Source organism: Diadema antillarum, unplaced genomic scaffold (genome assembly GCF_040938485.1).
Source record: "Diadema antillarum isolate AM-2024a unplaced genomic scaffold, OU_Dant_1.0 scf00000115, whole genome shotgun sequence".
NCBI lineage: Eukaryota > Metazoa > Echinodermata > Echinoidea > Diadematoida > Diadematidae > Diadema > Diadema antillarum.
The window spans coordinates 1,806,544-1,829,580 of NW_027271004.1; the positions used below are offsets into that span (position 1 = coordinate 1,806,544).

At 36.9% G+C, this 23,037-nt stretch overlaps 1 protein-coding gene across 1 annotated transcript; it reads left to right on the top strand.

Annotated features, from left to right (window-relative positions):
• The first annotated feature begins 338 nt into the window (after nt 1–338).
• On the top strand, nt 339–19,236 carry LOC139719808 (neuronal calcium sensor 1-like). The gene is made up of 8 exons (XM_071631193.1): nt 339–535; nt 4,935–5,024; nt 6,794–6,818; nt 8,826–8,874; nt 12,140–12,229; nt 15,549–15,627; nt 18,332–18,498; nt 19,138–19,236. Exons 2-8 carry the CDS (start codon nt 4,961–4,963, stop codon nt 19,234–19,236), a joined length of 573 nt encoding a protein of 190 aa, XP_071487294.1. The 5' UTR covers nt 339–535; nt 4,935–4,960.
• The last annotated feature ends 3,801 nt before the right edge of the window (nt 19,237–23,037 follow it).

The following is a 23,037-nucleotide window of genomic DNA, read 5'->3' on the forward strand; positions in this document are numbered from 1 at the left end:
CTTGCTCCCTCACCACAGATACATACCCTGAAAAATTGATGCCCCATCGGTATCGATCTGAGGAGGCGATCTGTCTGCCAAGTCATCCTGGGAACCCCCTGCTGCGTGCTGTCAGTCTGGTAGACAAACAGATCTGTGTACAGTGAAGATGCAGCAACAGAAGAAATTCAGCCAAGTTCTCCTGCAGCTTGTAGAGCAGCTGCCGTCGTTCGAAGAGGTGTTCGACGAGGAGACGTTTTACTGGACTGCCCTCGTAGTTATCATCTCAACGTTCATCGTCGCGTACTACCTCTCCAAGGTCATCACCATCAAGCCCGCAGACTGATGCACTTTTCACTTTTGTTGCCTGTTTGACGGTTGTGCAATATGAAATAAAAGAAATAACTGAGACAGAAAAGAAAGGATATGGGAACACACCACTTGATTACATGAACTATTGTTATTTCCTTCAGCATTTTGAGTTAATTTCTCTTCGGAAGGCATGCCAGCATCTATGCAGCTGATTGTGTGTTTTCACCGCCACAAGAAGTCAAAGGTAAGTTGCCATTGATGTCTTTTGAGGCTCATTTCACATCATGCACGATTTTAGATCTCATTGTCTTTTTACAAAAGTAGCAGGTACCAGGGTTAAATGGATGACATTGTCAACTTTAGACTCATTTGAATATTCAGGACTGGTCAAGAAATGTTTTCCAAAAAAATGTGAAATTTGAAAATGTCATATCTTCCTTATTTCTTATCCATTTTTTTAAATTTTTGTATTGTTCTGCAGGGAATATTTTTCTCTTTCTTTTGAAGTTTATTCATTTTTTTAGGTGAATTTCCTCTTTAAACACAAGTGTTGTATGCATCAAGACCCCCCCCCCCCATGTAAATGTCATAAAGGAATTTTATGCTGTGTGACTGTGAATATTTTCAAATACATGGTATAAGAGTTAAATAAGAGGAGCAGAAGGGTATAATTTTTATACATGTATAAAAATCAGATTTGGGAGTCATCTTACGAATAGCAAAGTGACGTAGGTCATTATTACCATAACCACATAATTAAAAAATGGCATGATATAGATGTATGAGTGGACAACGATGTGCCTATCAACCTTCTGTACACACGCTCGGGGTCAAAGGTCAAGGTCAATTTGTTAAAATTTGAGTGCTCGAGTAATCGTGGACACAAAAAATTAATGTACAGGCATGTTGTACAGTGTACTGCCTGACACTGATTATCTGGGGTGTTTATAGGGTCAGATTAGAATGCTGAAATTTTATTTAATGCTGGAAATTACCATTTTTTCCAACTTGGTAGCTACTCAGTATACACTTAAATATTTCTTAGATTATATTAAAGGTCAAGTGAAACAGATATTTGTTAAACTGTACCTTCTTTCTTATATTTTGATAAAGCCTTTTAAAGGTATTTGAAAATCTGACATTACCAGTTAGTGATTGTTTGAAGAAAGTTGTTGCCCATAGGGTCAAAGGGTAAGGGTCAGAGGTCAAGTAAAAATACTCACATTCCCAAATACTTGCTCTCGGTAACATTTTAGCCATCGAAATGAAACCTGGCTTGGGTAATTTGATAAACAGTCCAGACATATGGGGTTGTGCCATCAAACTTTCAAGTACATTGTACATCATCTCAATTTTTTGGCCAATTATGTGAAACTGTCATAATAGTCAAGATTTACTGCATAGACCTGTTGGGAGAATAATGCCATATGGCAGAGGCATACTAGTTGCCATAGCAACATTTCTAGTCTTTCTTTGTTAAAGCCTACTCCAATATGGTGTGATATAGCATCATTTAATTTCATAACATGCAGTTATTTCTTGATTCAGTCATGCAGATTGTAACATTCGCTGCAAACACACTGTACACAAGTGTACTCGTTCTTTCCTCCATTGTGAATGCTTGATTAGCTTTCTGCGCTGTAGAGCAGTGATTGATATGATATGTCATTGGAAATATGTTGTGTTGGCATATGGGGATGTCGTGCATATTCATGCATGAGCACTGTCTAGAATCATATGATTGGCTGCTGTGGCAACCACTCAAGCATGCAGCAGCCTAATTGATTTTCCCCCCTTTCATCACGAGCTCTATCTTCCAATGAGGGGGCTATTCACTGCTGGAGAGCACGCTATTTATCGGCATATACCCCCAGTATCTTTCTCATCTCCCCCTATTGTCCGCGTACACTTCCTATGTCATCATACTGATTGCCTCCGCACACTTGTCTCCGGGGTTTTTTCCCCCATTGTGTTCTGCGCTACTCAGCAAACAACTGAAAGTCTATTGTGCAACGACAACAACGGGGTAGGGGGGAGGGGGAAGCTCTCACAAAGTACATGTAGTCTGTGCCAGTCTTCTTCTCTTCTGCCGGAAGACCTGCGCACGAACAGGTGCTGTTCGTTGTTCTCGGCACACAGAGACACACACACACACTCAGCTTCATCACCACAGCACTTGTTGGATGTTTGATGGTATTTGCCGCACCGCTCTCTTTGCTTTCTCTGTCTCTCCGCGATAAAAGTTGGAATAACTCCAGAGATACCGTACAGAGAGCAAGGTTATGCAATGTAACTCAAATCTACGGGCCTGTTTACACCGGAGATCGAGTCGGAGGAGACCGAAATATTTATCAGTTCGTAATTAGCTGATAGATTGTGTAAGCTTGTTTAATGACCTGTTGCCGTGTTTTCTCAAGAGTTACTGCCCAGGGAAACATTTTTTTTGTGGTGTTTAAATGACTTGTCACTTTGTGTGATCTTCTTGGATGATGTCGAAGTAGATATCGCCACAAGCTTGTGAGGCAGTCTGGCGAGCATCGGTCAAGTATTGTTTCCAGCATAGGTAGGTGTCTTTTGAGAAAAGGATGATACAATGTATACTGTGTAGAAATGTAAGACATGCTCAACTCCCAGCTATTGCAGTTGGACTGGTCTGGGACTTACAAATGTTGTGCCAGACTGGTTGATTTGCTTTGCCTCATTTTGCTTCATTTTAATATTTCTGAGTGATCAGTGATCTACGTGTGTATTTGTGCATAAACCACAAGTATGGAGAACTTCATATTTGTTGCGACAGTGTATACATGTGTTGCATCCACAATCCCAGTGTAATTTCCAAGTTGTTTTTTCAGCATTCAGTTACATACAGATGTGTACATATTATTGTCTTGTTATGTGTTGCTTGAAGCTGAAGTTTGCGTCTTGTTATCCTTGATTTGCGCAATACTGCTTTCATGGTGACATTGTGTGTCAGGTACACTACATCTTGCAGTCATTTGTGTGCCTACAAAAACTTAATACAGCTCAGCTATGTTTGGAAATAATGATTTCTGTAACATACTGTATGTGATGCTGTGGTATTGCGCTGAATATTTTGCCTGATAAACACTTTTAAAAAGAGAAGTAATCACGTCAAGTAGTTTCTCTTTATCTTCCTTCCCAGTGGCACGACAGTTACCATTGATGTGTCCTCATCAGTGTATTGTAAATCAGCTTTGATACGGGTAGTTTACTGTAATCAGGCAATTCTTTGGTTTGTATTTCATTTAGGATGTTTCGTTTCTGACCAATTTACTATCAAATGTGCACAGTTCTTATTAAAATTATGTTATTGCATCGCTACTGTGGGTGATTGTCATGGGATAAAATTTTTTTATAGGGACGTACACTGTACATAGTCGGTCAAATTACAATCATGATGAGGTATGAATTGGCCATTCATTGCCCAATGTGGTCTTCTCTATATTCCATGCTACAGCTGTATGCATAATGACCATTTCATTCATTTTAGTGGAAATTGATAATTTATTTATGCTGTCATACATCACGTGTATATATATGCATATTATTTGCATTGCATGAAATACAATGTACCTTGCTCTGCACTAGAGATTTGTGTGATATTGACATGAATTCTAATAGTTTGTGAAATGACCCAAAGTTTTCACAACCAACTTTAACTAGATCTCAGTGTCACATTTTGCATTTGTTATATGGTGAAGTAAGTATTAGAAAAATATATGTTGATCTTCTGATTTGTTTAAAGGGGAAGGCTAGTAACTGATCAGTGGGAATCAGTGGAAATGCTGGGAGATGATTGTTCCAATCCTTATGGGATTCATTCAAGAGTTCATTGTATATCTTGTTGTGTGAAAATGATTTGCTTCAGAATGGTCTCATATTCAAGTAATGTGCAGTTTCATGCTTCCAGGTTAGCGTCCCTGGTCAGTGACGGAGCATTAATCTGCACATTACGTGAATATGAGACCGTTCTGAAGCAAATCATTTTCACACAACAATAGATATACAATGAACTCTTGAATGAATCCCATAAGGATTGGAACAATCATCTCCCAGCATTTCCACTGATTCCCACTGATCAGTTACTAGCCTTCCCCTTTAAGGTTCACAGCATGAAAAGCTGAGGACACACTTGATAATTTGCCCTGTCGATGCAGTTAGTATACTGTGACTTCATCAAATTTTACAACAACCCACACATTGTCAAAGAATAGATAGATGGAAAAGAAGAAAGAACCATCTTATAGATCAATTAAAATCCAAAGTCAAAGTGAAGAAGCAAACAATAAAACCTGACTATGAAGAAAACTGGTAACATTGATGAGCAGAGGGTGTGGGTGGAGGGCATAAAATATATGCAGTAAGTACCAGCATAGTCATGTAAAAAATTCTCAGATTCAGAAACAATATGAGTACCACAAACAAATTACGTTGCATCATTTCTGTCAACTTTTGGGCATCAGGTTCTCTGTACTGAACATATTTTTGCACCCAATGGAAAAGGGAGTTGCCGTGCCTCTCAAATCGCTTGCTTTGCTGGCTTTTCATGTGTTTTTAGAAATCTTTTATGTGTAACCATATATGTTTTTTTCCGTATTTTCTTCTTTTTTGTTTCTTCTCAGCTACAGGTAGTGATTGACCCTGGGCCATGGGGAAGCAGAACAGTAAGCTTACCAGATGCAATCTGGACAAGTTGACGGAGTGCACACATTGTAAGTACCAAACGGACAGAATGAAAAATGAGTGTTATCAAGGTTAGCAGTGCCTGATAAATCAACATTATGAGACAATTAACATTGTTTTTGATTTATGGAAGGCAATATTCTGGTGTGTTACCAATTTGGCGAACAGTGCTCAGTTAACAGTAGAAATTCATGAAAATGAAACTGCCTCTAAATTAGTGGCATACAGTTTTCGTATCAGTGGTACTGGAAAATACTATGGCTTGGCCACTGAATAGAAATCCAATTAAACCACTCATGCATTTGATTGCAGAGAATATTTTCCCAAGAACATCTGTTTTTAGTCCCCACCCCCCCCCCTTCACCCCCCCCCCAAAAAAAAAAAAAACGCCAAAGAATTACACGAGCACACCTCATAAAATAGGCATCGTTCAGGGAAGTAGTCATTTTCCAACTTGACAAAAGAAGACAATGTCTGTGCAACTACAGTTTGAGATCAAGCTGAAAAACAAAAACAAAGACATAAAGACCAAAGTTCTCACAATTGCATTTCTGAAAGAGTGATTTTCAACCCATTCTGCATTTGCTTATTGTCAATTTATGAGACTTGTTCAACATGCCATTAATTTTGTCTGTAGATTTTACATTAGAGACCTAAGCAGCTTAATAGTCTGTGTGTCTTTAGATGTGTGCGTGTTTTTTTGTCTTTCTGTAAATACAAATTTGATTCTCCGTGAGATATTTTCAGTGATTTTTTTTTCATTGTTATTTTTTTTTACAACCAAACTTGACATGAGCTTGAATAGTAACCTGAAACCCTGTAATGCTGCCTGTATTGATAAAATTTATGCATATCTTCATTGTAGTTGTTTTACTGCCTGGTTCTGCATTTTTCTGGTACTTGCTGTTCATCATATTGGTCAGCAACTTTTAGACCACAGTTTGTCAAATTAACTCCCTTTTTCCTTGGCAGAGACCCTTTGAGGATAAATTTTCATCTTCATAAACATTGCCAGCTAGGTACTGCTGTTAGTCATTCCAGCAGAATAATTGATAGTCGTTGATAGCAGTTTACATGCCTCTGCCACGAAGTTAATTTCCACCCTCATACATGTAATCTCTCTCGGGAAAGAAAAAAAAAAGCCCATTTGTCTGCAGTGAGCTATTGCCATGTACAGTATTATGTGTACTGTATGTGTTCAAGGGATCCATGGGTCACAATATGTGTTCAATACGAAGTGAATGTTTGTCTTTGTGATAAGAAATATCACAGTTAACTAGGCATTCATGGCCAGACAGGGAGAATAGTCATTAGTAGACCAAGGGCAATTGTCCCGGATGAGAATTTACCGGATACCGCTGCTAATATATCTAGCCATCTACCAACAATGGGAGCTCATTAGTACCATCTTCAGCAATGGCTTTTTCAAGCAAATATCCAACCTCATTTATTCAAAAGTGGGTTAGGTTTTTTTTTTCTATTTCTTCTTCTTCTTGATTTTTCTGTAGATTACAGACATTCTGACATGTTTCAGGCCATCCCTGATTCCTGTTTGCACTATCATGCAATCTGAAGAAAAATATTTGTTTTGCCTCTATGGCTTTACTTTTTGATGAGACATCTAGGCAATCATTTTTTTTTTTTTCCTCCAGAATGTAATCATCATTATGGATTGGATACACCACTATATTTTTTCAATGTGTTTTATTGATATAAAAGTAGATATGGTGGTATGACAGAAGGATATGAATAGACTCCTGTACAAAGCTTGTAATTCTTTTTTATTTGTTTCCTACAGTTGATGAAAAGGAGATCCGACAATGGTGAGTATGTACTCTAATACAATGCATGTATTCTATCCTTATCTGGTATTTTCAGACACAGCACTCCTGGTTTTGTTTTTGTTTTGTTTTTTCTGTCTGTGTTCTGCTTCAAGTAAAATAGAGTGTAGCCATTGAATATTCACTAATAGCATTACTGTATGTCTACATCATACTGTACATCTCTGTTGTATGTCTCGTAATATGTATTCACAGCTGGACATTGGCAGTGACCTGTTAGTCTGGGCCACAAAAAAAAAAAACAACACCAAAATTCATGAAACGTTATCTTTTGGTAGCCATATTGGGCAACTAAGATTCAAAATGGATTTCATTTGTCTTAGTTGTGTGGGCCACTACTGTATCTCTTTAGGGACACCAAACTGTCAGATTTAAAAGATTTTAGTAGCCCAAATGTGCCACCAGAGAGAAAAGTTAGTGTTGAACCCTGGTATAGAACAGATGATGCTTTGTAGTGATAATGATGATGATAATCCAGATGATACTTTGTAGTGATAATGATGATGATAATTATGATGATAATAATAAAAAGGATAATGATATTATCATTGTTATTTTTTGAATTATATTATCATTATCATCATCATCATAAAAGTTGTGACAGTTTAATCAGTGTTTTATCAGTGAGGCATACATATAGGAATATTTCAAACATATGCAATTGCCACCTTTAACATTACGATACATGTATTGTAGCAGTTTCTGATAGATGCATCATACACGGTGCAATTTAGAATACATGTATGCCTCACAGGTGTAGGTCAGATGGGAAAGATGAAAAAAATATTCTTTCCATTTGGAAAATCCTCATGAAAACCGCCAGTTGCCATGGCAACTAGACTTGGCAGTAGAGTATATGAGTACACTGCTTCCCTGTAGAGCTAGATGAGTATCATCGTACCGTCTCCCAGTTGCCAATATTGATCTCGTGATACACAGTACATGTGATTCGTATAGAAATGAATGGTCATATGATGCTGAGATAAAATCGCAGCAACCTGCACAAAGAGTTTGGTTGTTGGATAAATGTCTCCCCACCCCTCCATCTCTCAATCATTAGTGTTATGTATAAGTAATGGAGACATATTGACTTTGTAAAACTCATTGCTCATGAAAAAGTGAATTAACTTAAAAATGATTGGGAAAAGCTCCAATAGGTAAGCATGTCTGTCTCAATAATTGGTCAGACCTTCTGATTTCCTTCCGATGTAATTTCTTCCCCTGCTAGTCTACTCTTCACCAATTCGTTACCCCATCTTCTTGGTTCATATTGTCAAAAGTAACTTTGTAGAAGGCACAATGACAAAATGAAAGCACATTTAAATTATTTATGTGATAAGTCAAGGGCATTTATAAAATGATTTCACTCAAAAGAGTAAAGAAAAAATTACTTTATTCCAACATTCAGTGGATGCTGAATGTTTGTCAATTTTTTTTAACATGATGCTTCCAACTTGAGGATCCAAAGTGGAAAATACTTGAAGACAGAGAGAGAGAGAGAGAGAGAGAGAGAGAGAAAAGAAGAAAATTATGTCCTTCCCCTTTTACCCATTGGGGACAAGCTGATTTTAGGCTAAAACGCATTTCCCATAGACATCCACCTGAGTATACTCATGGATAGTCTTCAATGGCTTAAATCAGCATGACCTGATACTTGTCTCTCCTTTAAGGTATGAGTTCTAGCTTTGATCATAACTCTGAGGACTAAAGAAGAAAAAGTGACCCTTCCCCAATAATCAGCATGACTGAAAGTAAGAAATTTCTCTTTTTTTAAAGTTTGATAACATTATGATTTCTAGTAAGAGGTTAACCCGTTGAGGACAGGCTGATTTTGCTACAACATGCATTTCCCATAGACGCCTGCGCGAGTATACTCGGGACTCGTCCTCAACGGGTTAAAAGAACTTGAAGGATGAACTGAGAAGAAGATGGACATACCTCCTGTGATTAACTTGACTGGACTGTATTCTCTCTGTTCTCCTCTTTCAGGTATGATGGTTTTGCTAGGGACTGCCCCAGTGGAACGCTGTGCCGAGATGTAAGTTATTGTAATATACTTTTAATGCTACAATTATTGATATATATTTTCAATAATCGTCTATCTCTGCTTTTCCACCATGTCTCATGCATCTACATGTGTCTGCATCTATTATCTCACTATATTTGTACCGATCTCTATCTTTTTCTTTCAATCTTTCTTTGTTTCTGTGGCCCTGTAGCAGGAGAGACATGCTCTAGATGTGGATAAGAAGCATTTTTATTACTGAATAAATGTATGACTTGAATTGAATTGAATTGAATATAGTTGCATAGTAATTAGGCTGTGTGCTTATGGAAAAAAATGTTGAAGAAAGCAAGCATTTGCAAGAATTGGAAGAAGAAATGTTTGGATTTAAGCCCTTGGATTTAGACTCAAAGGCTATTTGTTTTGTCGGACTGGCATACCTGTAGGATAGATTACAGTATAACGTAATGTTACGTAAAATTGCGTATAAACTGCATAGTTTTTTTGTGTCATGTACTTTGCGCTGAAAGTACACAATAAAATTAAACATATCTCTCATTTTGGGCGCACATTTGGCATACTCCTTTGCATCCCTTGGCATACTGTTGCGTAGGCCTGCGTAGGCACAGTGTACATGTACAGTGCCTAGCATACTGTAAAACACAATATTTTCTCGGCGTGAAATTTTCGCAAATTGGAGCCGACGGCCTTATTCGCTGCATGAAATTTTCACTTGTTGCCTCTAATATTCAATGCATATAGTGTAGACAAGAACTTCTGTGAGCATTTTAATTTCCCGAATCTTGGCTTTTGCGAAATTCGCTAAATCAACGTGCAAGCGAACATTCCTCGTTTTACAGTAGTTGGTACACAACCTTGCACAGACCAGGTGTGGAAGCTCCTTTCATAGGTTGTGCCATTACAATTGTACGAGAACCAGTGTGTGGAGCAGAATCAAATCCTTCTTTCTTTGTATTTGTATCATTCAGTTTTTTATCTCTTAAAGAAGTGTGAAGGCATAGACCTGTACTCCATATGCAGCTTGAACATCACTACCCTTTCATCATAGAGAGTTTTGTTTTGTTTTGTTTTTCCCACACCAACCTCTGTTCACCAAAGAAAGCACTCTTAAAGCAGTATTTTTCACACAGTTTTGCACGAGGTTTAAATTGATTGATCATGAATTTTGATAGAGATCAGATTGCAGAGTAGGATGAGACAGAGATAATATGTACCAGGTGAACAAATACACACATTTTCACACACACACACATACACACACACACACACACACACACTCACACATTATGCAAGGGTGGCTACATGCAGTTCAATGCTGTATGCAAGCTCAGGGGCAGGCGCCAGTTGTTCAGATGCCAAATGGTTAATGCTGTTGTTCTCAGTGCATGATCTTATCTGATTTTGGTCGAAGTGTTATTCCATTTTCTGTACATTCTATTTTTTTTTCTCTCTCTCTCCTCTTCTTTGTCTTCTTTGTGGTGTGCTTCTTTTTTTTTTCTTTCTATTTAATAGTCTACCTCTGTTTATTCTTTTAGCCGTATTCACATATTAGAGGAGTTATCAGTTTTTTGTATCGTGATGTGAAAATCAATTTTATTTGCCACCGTTCACACACAAGTTTGAATCTCCAGACTGCGCATGCCTAAGACGGTGACCTGAGTGTGACCCTGGGTGCCCAAGTGTGCAGACCTAGTATGGCGAGTTGCATTATGGGATTGAAAAATGATGGTTTCTTCGCTGATCACACATGCCATGCAGCTCACATGTGCCATGCCGGGCAAGTTATTGAAAAAAAAAATCAAGCTGCACAAATTTTGCATTTCGATGCATAGTGGGAGAGATAACTACTTTTTTTTTTTATCCACACACAAGAATTGATGGTTTTTGCATCTTATTTTAGAATTAATGAATAAAAAAAGACATTATTTCAGATGTTTGTGAATGGAACTAATGGCCTATCTGTTGCTATATTTTTCATGCATAGCTACCATCTAAGATTTTGTTCCTCCTTTTTTTTTCTCAGAATCCTTAAAGGGAGGAATTATATGTCCTTACGCACACTTTTGCAGATACCACCATGCTTGTACACTGACGTATCTTCTCTGTCCCTTCCAAAAACAAAAACAAAAAGAAGAAAAAAAAAGAAAACAGCAGAAGATGTCTGCACATATTGAATTTGTTTGTGTGTCTGTATTTAAGGCTATAGGTACATCAGGGACAGTGGCTGTGTTTAGAATGAAAGAGACAGACAGAGAAATATATATATATATATATCTCATTCAGATGATATACTGTATATGGCATATATTTCGCGAGTCTAAATTTCGCGAATCGGGAATTCCCAACGATTTCGCGAGTGGTTAAATTCGCGATCATGGAGTCCTGTACTGAATGGAAAATGTTCATGCGTACGTCACATCCACATTGGAATCAGAATCAATATTTTTGCCTGTCTTTAGTTTCGCGAATAGCACCTGACTCGCGAAATTCGCAAAAATAAAAACCCCGCAAAGTATTCGGCATATACAGTATTGTGCACCCAGGAAGGAGAGAGAAATATATTATATTTTATTATGTAATATACACAGATAAAAATGTATGCTTAGGCCTACTGGTATGTGTGTTTGTGAAAGCAGACAAATAAGTTCATTTGACAAGAGCATGATTATGGCTACTGTTTGCATTGATTTTGGTATATTCATGCAGAGATTGGTAGTATTTGCAAGCTTTTAAATGAAAAAGTTGAATGATAATTGAACATGATGCAATTAGGTCCTTGTTTGTTTAATACCAAATATATAAAGCTTGAATTGAAGTGGATGCAGATGTTAATCATACTAGTAAGCTCTAACTGTTTATGTTTGCTATCCATAGCCACGAAGCTTGCCTTAATCATCTCCTTGTTAATACTTTATCACGTGCAACCCCCCCCAAAAAAAAAATAAATAAATAAATAAATAAATAAATAAAATAAAATAAAAAAATCCAGAATTATACACTTAGTGTTTAATTACAGATAATTTTTTTAGACTTCTACATATGAGTCAGAATGTACTAATTTTGACACTTTTTCCATGGTAAGTCTGAAAACTGTTTATCAAAATGCTAAAATTCACCACCTCAGAAACATGTATTTTATTTTTTTTATTCAAATTTCATGTTCCATGTGTGTAAGATATGTATTCCCGGCATATTATTCTTCAGGTATTTCTGTGGTCAGCTTACACGTGTATGTCTCATTTCTTTGCTTTGTATTGTATCTTCTTTTACCCAACAGGAGTTCATAGAAATCTACAAGCAATTCTTTCCTTTCGGAGACGCCAAGAAGTTTGCCTCCTACGTGTTTGATGTGTTTGATGAAAATGGGGTGAGTGAAACTACTAATACCATGAATAATTTTGGAAAATTAAAATCTAAAAAAAAAAAATATATGTCTTACTTACTAATAGACTCAGATTTTTGTATGAATTTTTCATAAAGTTGAAGCTATCCTTATGTAAGGCCCCTCTCAGCACGTCAACCTGAATGTTAGAACTTTTCATATCTGAGTTAAGGTGAATGTTTGGCTAATGCTGTCTCAATCTGATAGTTCAGCAGTAAAGTTTTGATGATACTTTGCCAGATTTTTCCTTGTTTTGGAAGGTTTTTTTGTGTTGATTTCTTCTTTTTTAAATATTTTGATGAATTAAAATTTCTAACAAGGTCGGAACAAAGTTCTGTGAACATGCAGTGGAAATGCAGTGGTAATGCAAAGTGTGTATGCTGAACAGATAATCCACTCTTGGATTTAACAGGGGGAAGAGTTTTACAAGCATAGGTGGTAAAGATTTATGTAATCTCTCGATACATTCCATTATGAAAATGTTGTGCTACGAATATGCACGGATCAGCTACTGTATATGTTATATATTCAGTGAGTTTAAATTTTTGCAAATCGGGACTTCCCAACAATTTCGCAAGTGATTAACTTCGCAATCGTGGAATACTGTACCGAATGGAGAAATTCTATATATGTGTGTGCGTCATTCTTATCGGGATCAGAGTCATTATTTTCATGTGTCTTTAATTTCGCGAATAGCACCTGACTCGCAAAATTCGCAAAAATTAAAACCTTGCGAAATATTTGCCGTATACAGTATACAAAATGTGGTTGACATGCAATGTACGATGTGGAGTGTTAAAGAAATGGTACTAGATTGATGTTTTTGAAAAAGGTGAAACAAGCAGATTCATTCTGTTTGCACAAACATAACAAAGTCTGTTTTACAACATCAGCTTTGGTGATATATTTGCACTCTGTGAGGTGGTTGATTTATTACACCTGTCCAGCAGATTTCAGTGTTTTATGATTTATCACAATCTTGTGAAGTACATTCAAGGAAGCAAGTTGCTATGGAAATTTTGGATACTAAGGTATTAACCCTAGTTTGTTGACATAGCCTCTTCTTAGCAGGTATGTGTGTATTTTGATATCTATTCCTGAAGCAGATGACTATCATATCCTTCAGTTCACCCAAGGAATTGTTTCAAGATTTATGATTTTGTCATCAGCAAATTGGCAACTCTGTTTTGTCAATGTATGGCTTATATTGGAGGAGGATTATTAGGATGGAACTGGTTGAATTCAGGAAATCTGCTCAAAATCAGAAAAAATAAAGAAAAATGTTGCCAATTTGAGAGATAGACATTAACTTTAATCATCTAACATGTGTTGCCAATTTAAGGATCAGTTATGAATGTAGGCAGTTAAAGATTGCAACTTACAGAATTACATTATAACAGTGAAAGGATCATATGAAAGTTTTTTTGTTGTTTTTTTTTTACTTATGATACATTGACAGTGAGTAGTGAAAATTTTGAAAAAAAGATAAAGCAAACCAACCTACAGAGATAGTGTGCGTTCTGAGACTTTATGGCGTATGAAAGAGAAAAGGAAGAAAAAAAGGAACAAGATTTAACTGATATGGCTGTTTTTTAATTTCAAAGCTGCGAGGGAATCAATGAGAGGCACAGCACAAGCGAACAAAACCCTCAAGAATGTCAAAATCCTCCCAAGAAAAGCCTGTAAACAAAAGAGCTAATACGGCGGCAGCATCCTCCTGCTTAAGAAAGACCAAGCGAGGATGTTCTTATGTGCCACTGTAGCCAGAGTGGGCATAGATGCAGATGTCAGGCATATTGAGTGTTGCAATGTATGTGCATTGACACATGTCATTGCCCTCATAACCTGGGCTCAGTATGCAATGTAGATTTTAAACAGAGAGTTATGTTGCAAATACCCTTCATGGTGTTCCAGCACTGTATAAGTATCTCAAGTGTGGTGCTAGTCTTTATTCAGACAAGGCTTTGGGATTTCACTGCTGTGGCCTGTCTGCGCTGTCAGACTAATCATTACGTCAGGTTGCCATGGACAACCATGGTATACGTGCCCTTGTGTTATGAAATGTGTCCCCTGTGACTTTTTCCTGGGGATTGGGTGTGGCAGCCAACTCCAGGGAAGTGTAGTGTAACCTTTTTATATGTGATAATAGGCATGATTTCAGCTTTTTTCCATCTCTCTTGTTGTGAGAAAAAAAAAATAAACACTTCATATATTCTGCCTTGTTACTGGTCAATACCATGCAGTTGTACATTACAGTATGTGTTCTGTTGTATGTTTGTTGAATTTATCGCCTCCTATTTCAAGTGAAAGGGGCATAGTGATCGTCTGAAAGAACAAATCGTGTTTGCAAGATTATTGTTGGTGAAACGGTCAAGATTTTATGTGATAATGCCATTTTTTATGATTCCGGTGCTGGTTTCACAGGTAGTGCAAGAGAAAACCTAGTACACGTGACTCGCCCTACATTTTCATGTGGTTGGAAATAAACTCAATGTACACATGACTGAAATTTATTTTGAAAAAAAACCACAGTGGCTTGGCTTAAAAAGTACATTCACATGAGCACAAGATGAAGGAAATTATTGTTTGCCAGACTCCTTATACAGTAGGTAGTATAGTTGTTAGCAATTTTCTCTGTTATTCTTTTTTTCCCGTATTGGAGAGAGAAAGCTTTGTTTGCAAAATGACTCATATGGAAAGGAGCTGGGCAACACATTTTATTTCTTATGAATATTATATAATTCTAATCAAATAAATGGATTACTCCTCTGGCATTTATCAGCTATTAAGACCTTGTTGAATTTTTGACAGTCTGGTTGTTAGAATTTACTGTGTGTAATCTATCATTAAAGTATACCTTGTTGTTTTTGTCCACATACTCCTTTAAACACATCAGGCCTTTTTGGTCATTTTTGGGGGTGAAATTTTGTGTTGTTTTTATTTTCCCTATAGATTTGGAATTCAGGGTTGTTCTTGAACAATTTCAGGTTCATGGTATTAACTTTCTCCAAACATTCTGTATGCAACACACAGTAATTCTAAAGGGTTTTTCATTCATTTAGCAAGAGTAGCACATACTCTCAGTATAACTTTTGTTATGCTGAGTAAGTATTGAAGTGCATTGAATATCCTTGTACAGGTGCATGTGTAGATGGAAAGGCTCGTTACTAGGTTCTTAGAGGAAAATATCCATTCAAATTGAATACACATGTCATAAAGTGGCCAATTACAAGTCATGATAGTGTCATGATACATGGTATTCATGTTTTACTCTTTACTTTTATCTCTGTCTCTTTCATGATAGGATGAGAAGATTGAGTTTGACGAATTCATCCAAGCACTTTCAGTTACGTCAAGAGGGAACATCGATGAAAAACTCAACTGTAAGTTAATCAGTCAGCTTTGTATTGATCTTTGTGTAGCAGTGATGAACTGCTGTGTTTGTTACTTTATTCATACAGCTTTCTGACTGTCTGTTAAATAACATAAATGTATCTATGAATGTTAAATCTTGCACTGCAATTTTCTAAGTGCTCACATCTTTGGTGATAAGGTGAAACAGGAAAAAGGGTAAGTCGTACAAAGCGCATGTCAAAATTTCATTTTTGTCTCTGTGTCATTTTTCGTTTTATTTTATATGATTTATCAATGATCATTTAAAGACTTGGCTGACAGCAGTACAGTGCACTCCTGTTATAACGAACGTGGTTATAATGAAATTCCAGTTACAGGGAAGTAAAAGTTCAGGATGCAACATTATCCACCCTATGTATTTTTATTGTTTATTTGTTCGGTTATAACGAAATTTTGCACGTAAAAAAATTGCCAGTCCCGACGACTTCGTTATAACAAGAGTCCACTGTAGTATTTGAAATCTTATGCTACTGCTTAACCCGTTTAGGACAAATCCCAAGTATACTTGGGCAAGTATCTGTTGGAAATGCATGTTGTAGCAAAATCAGCCCATCCTCAAACAGGTTGATTTGGATATATATGAAGTTGCAAAAAATAAAAAAGAAGAAGAAGAAGAAATAAATGAATATTTTTGGTTGTCTGCAGTCTCTCTCCATTCCCTTACTATGATATAAAAATATCAGTCATCATAGACCCATACAACAGTTTCTGAGGATGAAGAAATTATGTTTCAGAGTGATCCACAATGAAAATCATGATAAACAATGATATCTCACTATCTTACCATGATTACTTTGTGACTTAAGTTCATGAATTCAAACTTTGATTTGCTTCATCTTATGTGTCATAAATGTGAATTCCAGTAGATTGCAAACACGATTTGATATGAGCAGATTTCATTTCGAAATTGCCTATTTGAAATCTGTTTTGAATCATCTAGAATTTTTGCATCATCCCCTAAACTTTGATAGAGCGACATTAAGTGCACAGGACAACAGAAAAGTATGTGAAGGCCCTGTAATATAAAAATCACTTGGATATAGTATGGGGGCATTGAATTGTATCTCTTACAGGCGTGTATTTGAAAATTAGACATCCAAATCATTTTTGTCTGAACTTGAATTCTGTCACTGTCTCACTATCATGAGTCCAAACTTTGAAGCAGAAGATGTGCATTCACAGGTATAGTGTTGCAGATGTACCGTATGTCCCAAAAATAATTACAACGGGACCCTCCGCAATGATAACTTTAAAAATAGTGAATCAATCCAAATACAGTTTCAGGGTATGAAACTATAACTCATTGCCCACATCTTACAGAAAACCCCATTCGATTTGCTTCAGTGGTCAAAGAGAAATGAAAAATTTTGTTGAGCATGTCAGGAATCTCTTCCCTCCAAGTTCTGTCTATTGTGTTCACACACAAGAGCACCAAAGTGCTATTCAAAACTTGGAACAATCAGATTCATGACATGCTTTACAACAATCCACATTTCTCTGTGACCGCTTAACCAAATCGAATGGGGTTTTCTGCAGAATAGAGCTAAGATGTTATATTTTAAGACCCTGAATTAGCATTTAGACAGTTTAATCATATTTGGTGTTATCAAATGCGAAAATCTGATTGTAATTTTTTTTGGGGGGGACATACATGTAGTGTACAGCTGGCATAACTGAGAATATTTTTGCATCAGGATGAAGAGATACTCTGTGCTTCATAAGCCAATTGGCACAGATGTCTCAAAAGTATTTACTGATACCTACTGCATTCCTATTGGATTGTGACACCAAGGAGGTTCGAGAAATGGAGTCACAACAGTCTTATTTGCTTTGATCCCATGCTCGAAGCCGTCACTCAAAAATATTTGAAGTATGTGTCAAACTGGATCTGCCACTCAGATGCGAAGACAATTGACTCGTGTCTCATTGCATAATCACCAGCCACTTTCCAAGGAAGATACGTCTTTGTGATGGTAATTACTTTTCGCTATCCCTACTTACAAACGATGGGCAGTAGACAATGGTAAAGGCACGGGGGTGCGCAAATAGAAATTGCTCAAATATTGCTGAAATAGATATCAAAATTACTCAGCTGTACATGTCTGTATGCTAATCTGACATATTAATTTATAAAGAACTATACTTGAAGATGATACCATATTAGTTTCATTTGGCGGAAATAAGGAGAAAAGTGATAAAACCGGCTTTCCATGAGGGTAAAGTTTCAAACACTTTCACAAAATACAGCTCAGATTTACACATTGGCACATATTTTCGAACGGAATTGACTTACCATTAGGTGAAATTTCATTGCATTTGATATGTAAACAAGGAGCACATACCCGACATTATGTTAGCATTAAAAATGAATCTTCAGATTGCTCAGAGAGATGGCGGCTTCAAGCATCGAACATCAAAGGCACAAATGCACCTGTGGAATTCTTTTGTCCATCCATAGAAAACTGACAGCTGATTGAATAATTATAGTCAGTTGTAACTCCATCTCTCGAACCTCCTTGGTGACACATTGCTACACTGAATGTGCATCGTAGTCTGCAATGAGGTCAAGTTTGCATGAACTACTGAATGCTGATAAGCAAGTTAAGCCAAGTGCCCGGCACGTAAAGGGTTTAATAATAGAAATAAGACTCTTCTTTTTCTCCCTCATCCCAGGGGCCTTCAGGCTGTACGATCTCGATGGAGACGGGATGATTACCAAGAAGGAGATGCTGAGCATCGTGGGCGCCATCTACCAGATGGTGGGAAACATGGTCCAGATGCCGGAGGATGAGAACACTCCGGAGAAGCGGGTGGACAAAATCTTTGCCCTCATGGACAAGGTGAGATACTTGCAGTAAAAAAAAAAACGACCAAATTGGCAACAAGAACAACAAAGAGGCTTTAAAGAATTATTCATAAACAGAGGTGAGACTCTGGCCAGAGAAGTGACCAAACTAGCAAAAACGAAGAAAAAGAACCAAAAGCATCAGAAATATTTGTCACAAGTTTGTGGTCAGAGCTGGTCAAGCTGTGATTAAAGGCTCAAATCAGGTATAAAGTGGAAAGTCTTTGAGTTTGTCAGAGAGTGGACGGGTCACAGGACAGACTGAATGTCATGAGATATTACAGTTTTGTCTCTCCAGTGAAAATTGATGGATCAAAAGATGATGGTTTCTCGGCTCAACACTTCTATAACTTTTTTGTGTGCTGGCTGGAGGGTGATGTTTTAAAACGCTGGAAATATCTTGATAGTTTTATGGTACAAAGACTTTAAAAAGCCATGAAATAATTCAATAGCATGAATGTGCAAGCCCCACAAATATACCAAATAGTTCTGTCAATTTACATCCAATCCATATACTAGTAGGGGTTTGTGTCTTTTGTTGGATGTGTGGTCATGTACTCATCTGTACAAGTATGTAAATCATGATCTGTTTTCTCCTTTTCTCTGTCTCCAACTTGCCGTCTCTTCCCGACAGAACCGCGACAACCGAATCACGAAGGAAGAGTTTCTGGAGGGCTCCAAGAAGGACCCCTCCATAGTGCAGGCGCTATCTCTTTATGATGGTCTGGTGTGAGGAGCCCCGCCCGCCGAAAAAGAGACAGTGGACAAGTGACCGCTGCACCTCCTTGTGCTTGACTCACAGTGTTGGCATCTGCTGGCATCTGCATTTTATTTCCATTTTTCACACTTTTGCTTTTAAAAACTAGTTAATGTACGGCGTGATGGTTCCGTCAGTGATGAAATTGGTATGATTGCTCCATCAATTATGAAATTCGCACATGGATGTCACTTTGGGTGTGGCATGAGCTTTTGCTGTCAGATTACTACCACATCGTGGGGTTTGGATGTGAGTTTGGTGCACATTTGCAATATTTGTGAGGAGAATCCATCTCAGGCTTTCAGCAAGCGGGCAGACAGACCAAACACGGTGGCCGGCCTGCCAAGGAATGTGCACAATGCACAAAATTAGTGCCACGCTACAGCCAGATCTTTGTAGGCGTGGCTACACAACTGACGTAAAAAGTGTGCACGTCCAAGTGCTGTGATGTCATGTAGTTGGATGGCTCCTGTATTCACTCATGCGTGGAAGAATTCTCACTCAAGCATGGGACATGAATCAAATGAATCAAACTGTGATTGCTGTTGTAATTTCGGCGCTCACTGGGTTTCAGGAATAAAAATATACTGTTTTCAAGTTGTAAGATGCATCTTATTGTCAATGATGTAATGAATGGTCATGAAGAATATTATTTTTTGGTCTCTTTTTTTATAGTTTGCTTTTAGATGAAGTGTGAGTATTCATTATAAAGTCATACACAAGCAATATTATCATTCAGACAAATCTCTGAATTCCACGAGAAAGTTTGTTGTATTTCAGACTGTCAAGTATTGTGCACATTTTGTCAATAGTAAAGGTGCTCGAGCCATTGTTACTGATAATGTGCTTCTGTGTACGCCATATATTTAGAGAGTCTACCTTCTTTATGAATCAGGACAATTTCACAATAGTAGAGTTCAGCAATAGACAGAGAAATATATGCATGCATGTTGCATTCATGTCAGGATCAGAGTCAATGTTTTCATGGTTTAAAAATTTGCAAATAGTATCCGACTCATGAAATTCACGTATGAACCCCTGTAAAATATGTGCCATATACAGTACTGAATACACATCAACATCCTGTGTTCTTAGTCCACTAAATGTATCAAGATGACATCGATTGTCTTTCTATCGACTTCTTTCAGTCTTTTAAACTCTGAACTTCAATGAATTTACAGATTGATGAAATTTAAAAATATTCAGTGTAAAATCAAACAAATAAACATATTCTGTTGCTGAGTAAAACTTTGTAATAATTTCTGACAGAAATCAGGACCATGTATAGGGGTTGACACTTTGCATTCCACTGAATGGTAAAGTTGAATAAGGCCTCTAATTAGTCAATGTGGTCGTAAGTAAATTTTTGTTCGAAATTGATGAAGTGCATTTTAAGTCTCCCCTAGCCTACTGCACTTTGATTCTCTTTTATCAATGATGGAGGAACTTCCACATCTAAATATTGTGTTTTGATGTTCCATCAAAAGTTCTCTTTTTTTATCTAATGATATAAATCTTGCCAGAGGAGACAATAGATTACCAAAATGATGATGTGCCTTTTCTTTAGGATGAAAATTTAGAAGTGTGTCATATGTTCCCACAGGGAATATTTTGAATGATGTCTGTGAATGTGTCTCCTGCAAAGTTGCACACAAATACTGTGAAGGTTGACGTTTCATGTGAGTAATTCTTTGCACTCAGCCGAGTGAGATGAATTTTGCGTGTTTTACTTTGATGGAATCAAAATATAAATAACTATTTTATCTATCAAGCAAAAAATGTGTGTTCTTTTAATTTTATGTTGTACAAAAGGCACAAAAATTCCACTTTTACAGAAAAAAAAAAGCAGAGGGCTGTACTTCAATATTCATTTTGTAGCATGGTCATCAATATACTCCAGTCACCATTTCCAAAGATCCTTCATCATGAAACTAATTCAATTTTTAAGTTTTAATTCTTTAACAGATTGATATTCAGATATTCTATTACTCCTGCATTTTTTTTTCAAGCAGGAATACGGACACCGATAAAATAATGGTTTTCATGTCAGTGTTTGAGGGAAATGTTCATATTAAACAATTGTAGATTATCTTTTAAATCAGGAATTCCAACATAAGAGTGGATAAAAATTTTCTTAACATCTGTACATATTGTTAAACCCTGATACGTGTAGACTGATTTCTGGTTAAAGAATTGTCATAGTGCACAATTTTCTTGCGAGAGGCTTTTCACTGTTCCGAATCTTGCCACCTTATGTGCTTCAGAATTACCGGTAGATTGTTTGCCTTTTTGTCGATAGACATTTTTAGGCAATTATTTCTCGACCACCAGAGTGTCAATGTTGGATCAAGTGCATTATTTCTTTTGACATCCATGAAAGAAAAGGAATTTTGCTTCTCTTCTGGCAAATTAGACATGGAAATTTTCATGAGGTCAATTTTGATTATAATGTCTAAATTTTATTTTTGTTATTTACTTTTGGTGTATTCATGTGTAATAAAAAGAATTGCTCTTTATTTCCTTTTTGAAATATGTAGAATATCAAAGAACTAAGTATTAAGTATTGCAGACTTTCATGATTTGATAGTATTATATTTTGGGTATGCAAGTGATGTGAAGAACTCTTTTAGAGATTATTATCCACTGAGAAATGCACATTTGTTGCAAGTGTGACCTGCTGCACTGTGCGAACAGTACACAGTGAAGTCAAAAATTTTAGTGTGCATTTTAATTTTGCGAATTTTGCAAGAGCCAAAATTGTCTACACTGTATGTATTGATTGCCTGGGGCAATTTGCGAAATTTTTATGCCACAAGAAATGGCGTCATCTCCAATTCACGAAAATTTCTTGCTTTACAGTTAGTCAATATAAGCATGGGGAAGTGTGGGTGTACAATGTGGACTTGTATGGAGTTCAGAATTTGAAAAAAAAAATTCTTTGTAGTAGCAGTCCTAATGATGTGTGTGTGTTTATCAAAATAGTACTGCAGATATCTGGCTGTATGCAGCATTAGTTTGAAGAGATCTTGGTCTTGGTCTTGAAATTGAAATCCATATATCAAGAATGTTATAACATAGGATGTCTACCTTCTCCTGAAACTCTTATATTGGCAGGGCATGGTATGTTGGTCCTAACTACAGCACCGGTATATTGGTGTGTGTTTAGCAAAACAACTGTTTTGAGTCTTTAGATTCGATATGATGTATATATCCACTGACTGTGTGTGCCTTTGCAATTTCAAATCATTGATATATTATCTCAGTGCAAAATTATTATATATTATTATCCATACAGAGGATTTTTAGAGCCCAAATACAAGTGTTATTTTGTTGACGCACCTCATAACCTCCGACCCACATAGAAGGTTTGTTGTACTCGACCAATAATTTTGGCCGAGGCGACCAATATTTAAAATATTGGAGGGCAAGAGGGGATTCCCCAAAGTTTTTTATAAACTGCACCGTGATTGGTTGAGATATATACGAGATGACCTGAAATATGAAGTAAAAACGTCTGTGATTGGTCAATCATGAATTAACTAGAATATCATTTCTTCTAAAATTCTGTGTTTATACAAACAAATTTCATATATCAATTAGTTGAAATTGTTTTTTACACAATTTTTCAAAATATCACCTACATAACAGGAAGTTAAATTTAGGTTTGATGAAAACAAGTTGCATTTTTTTTTTTTGTGCATGCAGGCGCAAGGCGACGATTGATCTGCAGCTCTGCATGCTCAGCGTTACTGCACTGCTAGATAGCCCGCGCACGAT

Excerpts from the sequence above, each read along its gene's own strand:
- LOC139719808 (XM_071631193.1), top strand. The coding sequence starts at position 4,961 with ATGGGGAAGCAGAACAGTAAGCTTACCAGATGCAATCTGGACAAGTTG. Across the intron at positions 6,819-8,825 it reads GAAAAGGAGATCCGACAATG|GTATGATGGTTTTGCTAGGG; the intron begins GTGAGTATGTAC and ends CTCCTCTTTCAG. Across the intron at positions 8,875-12,139 it reads GTGGAACGCTGTGCCGAGAT|GAGTTCATAGAAATCTACAA; the intron begins GTAAGTTATTGT and ends TTTACCCAACAG.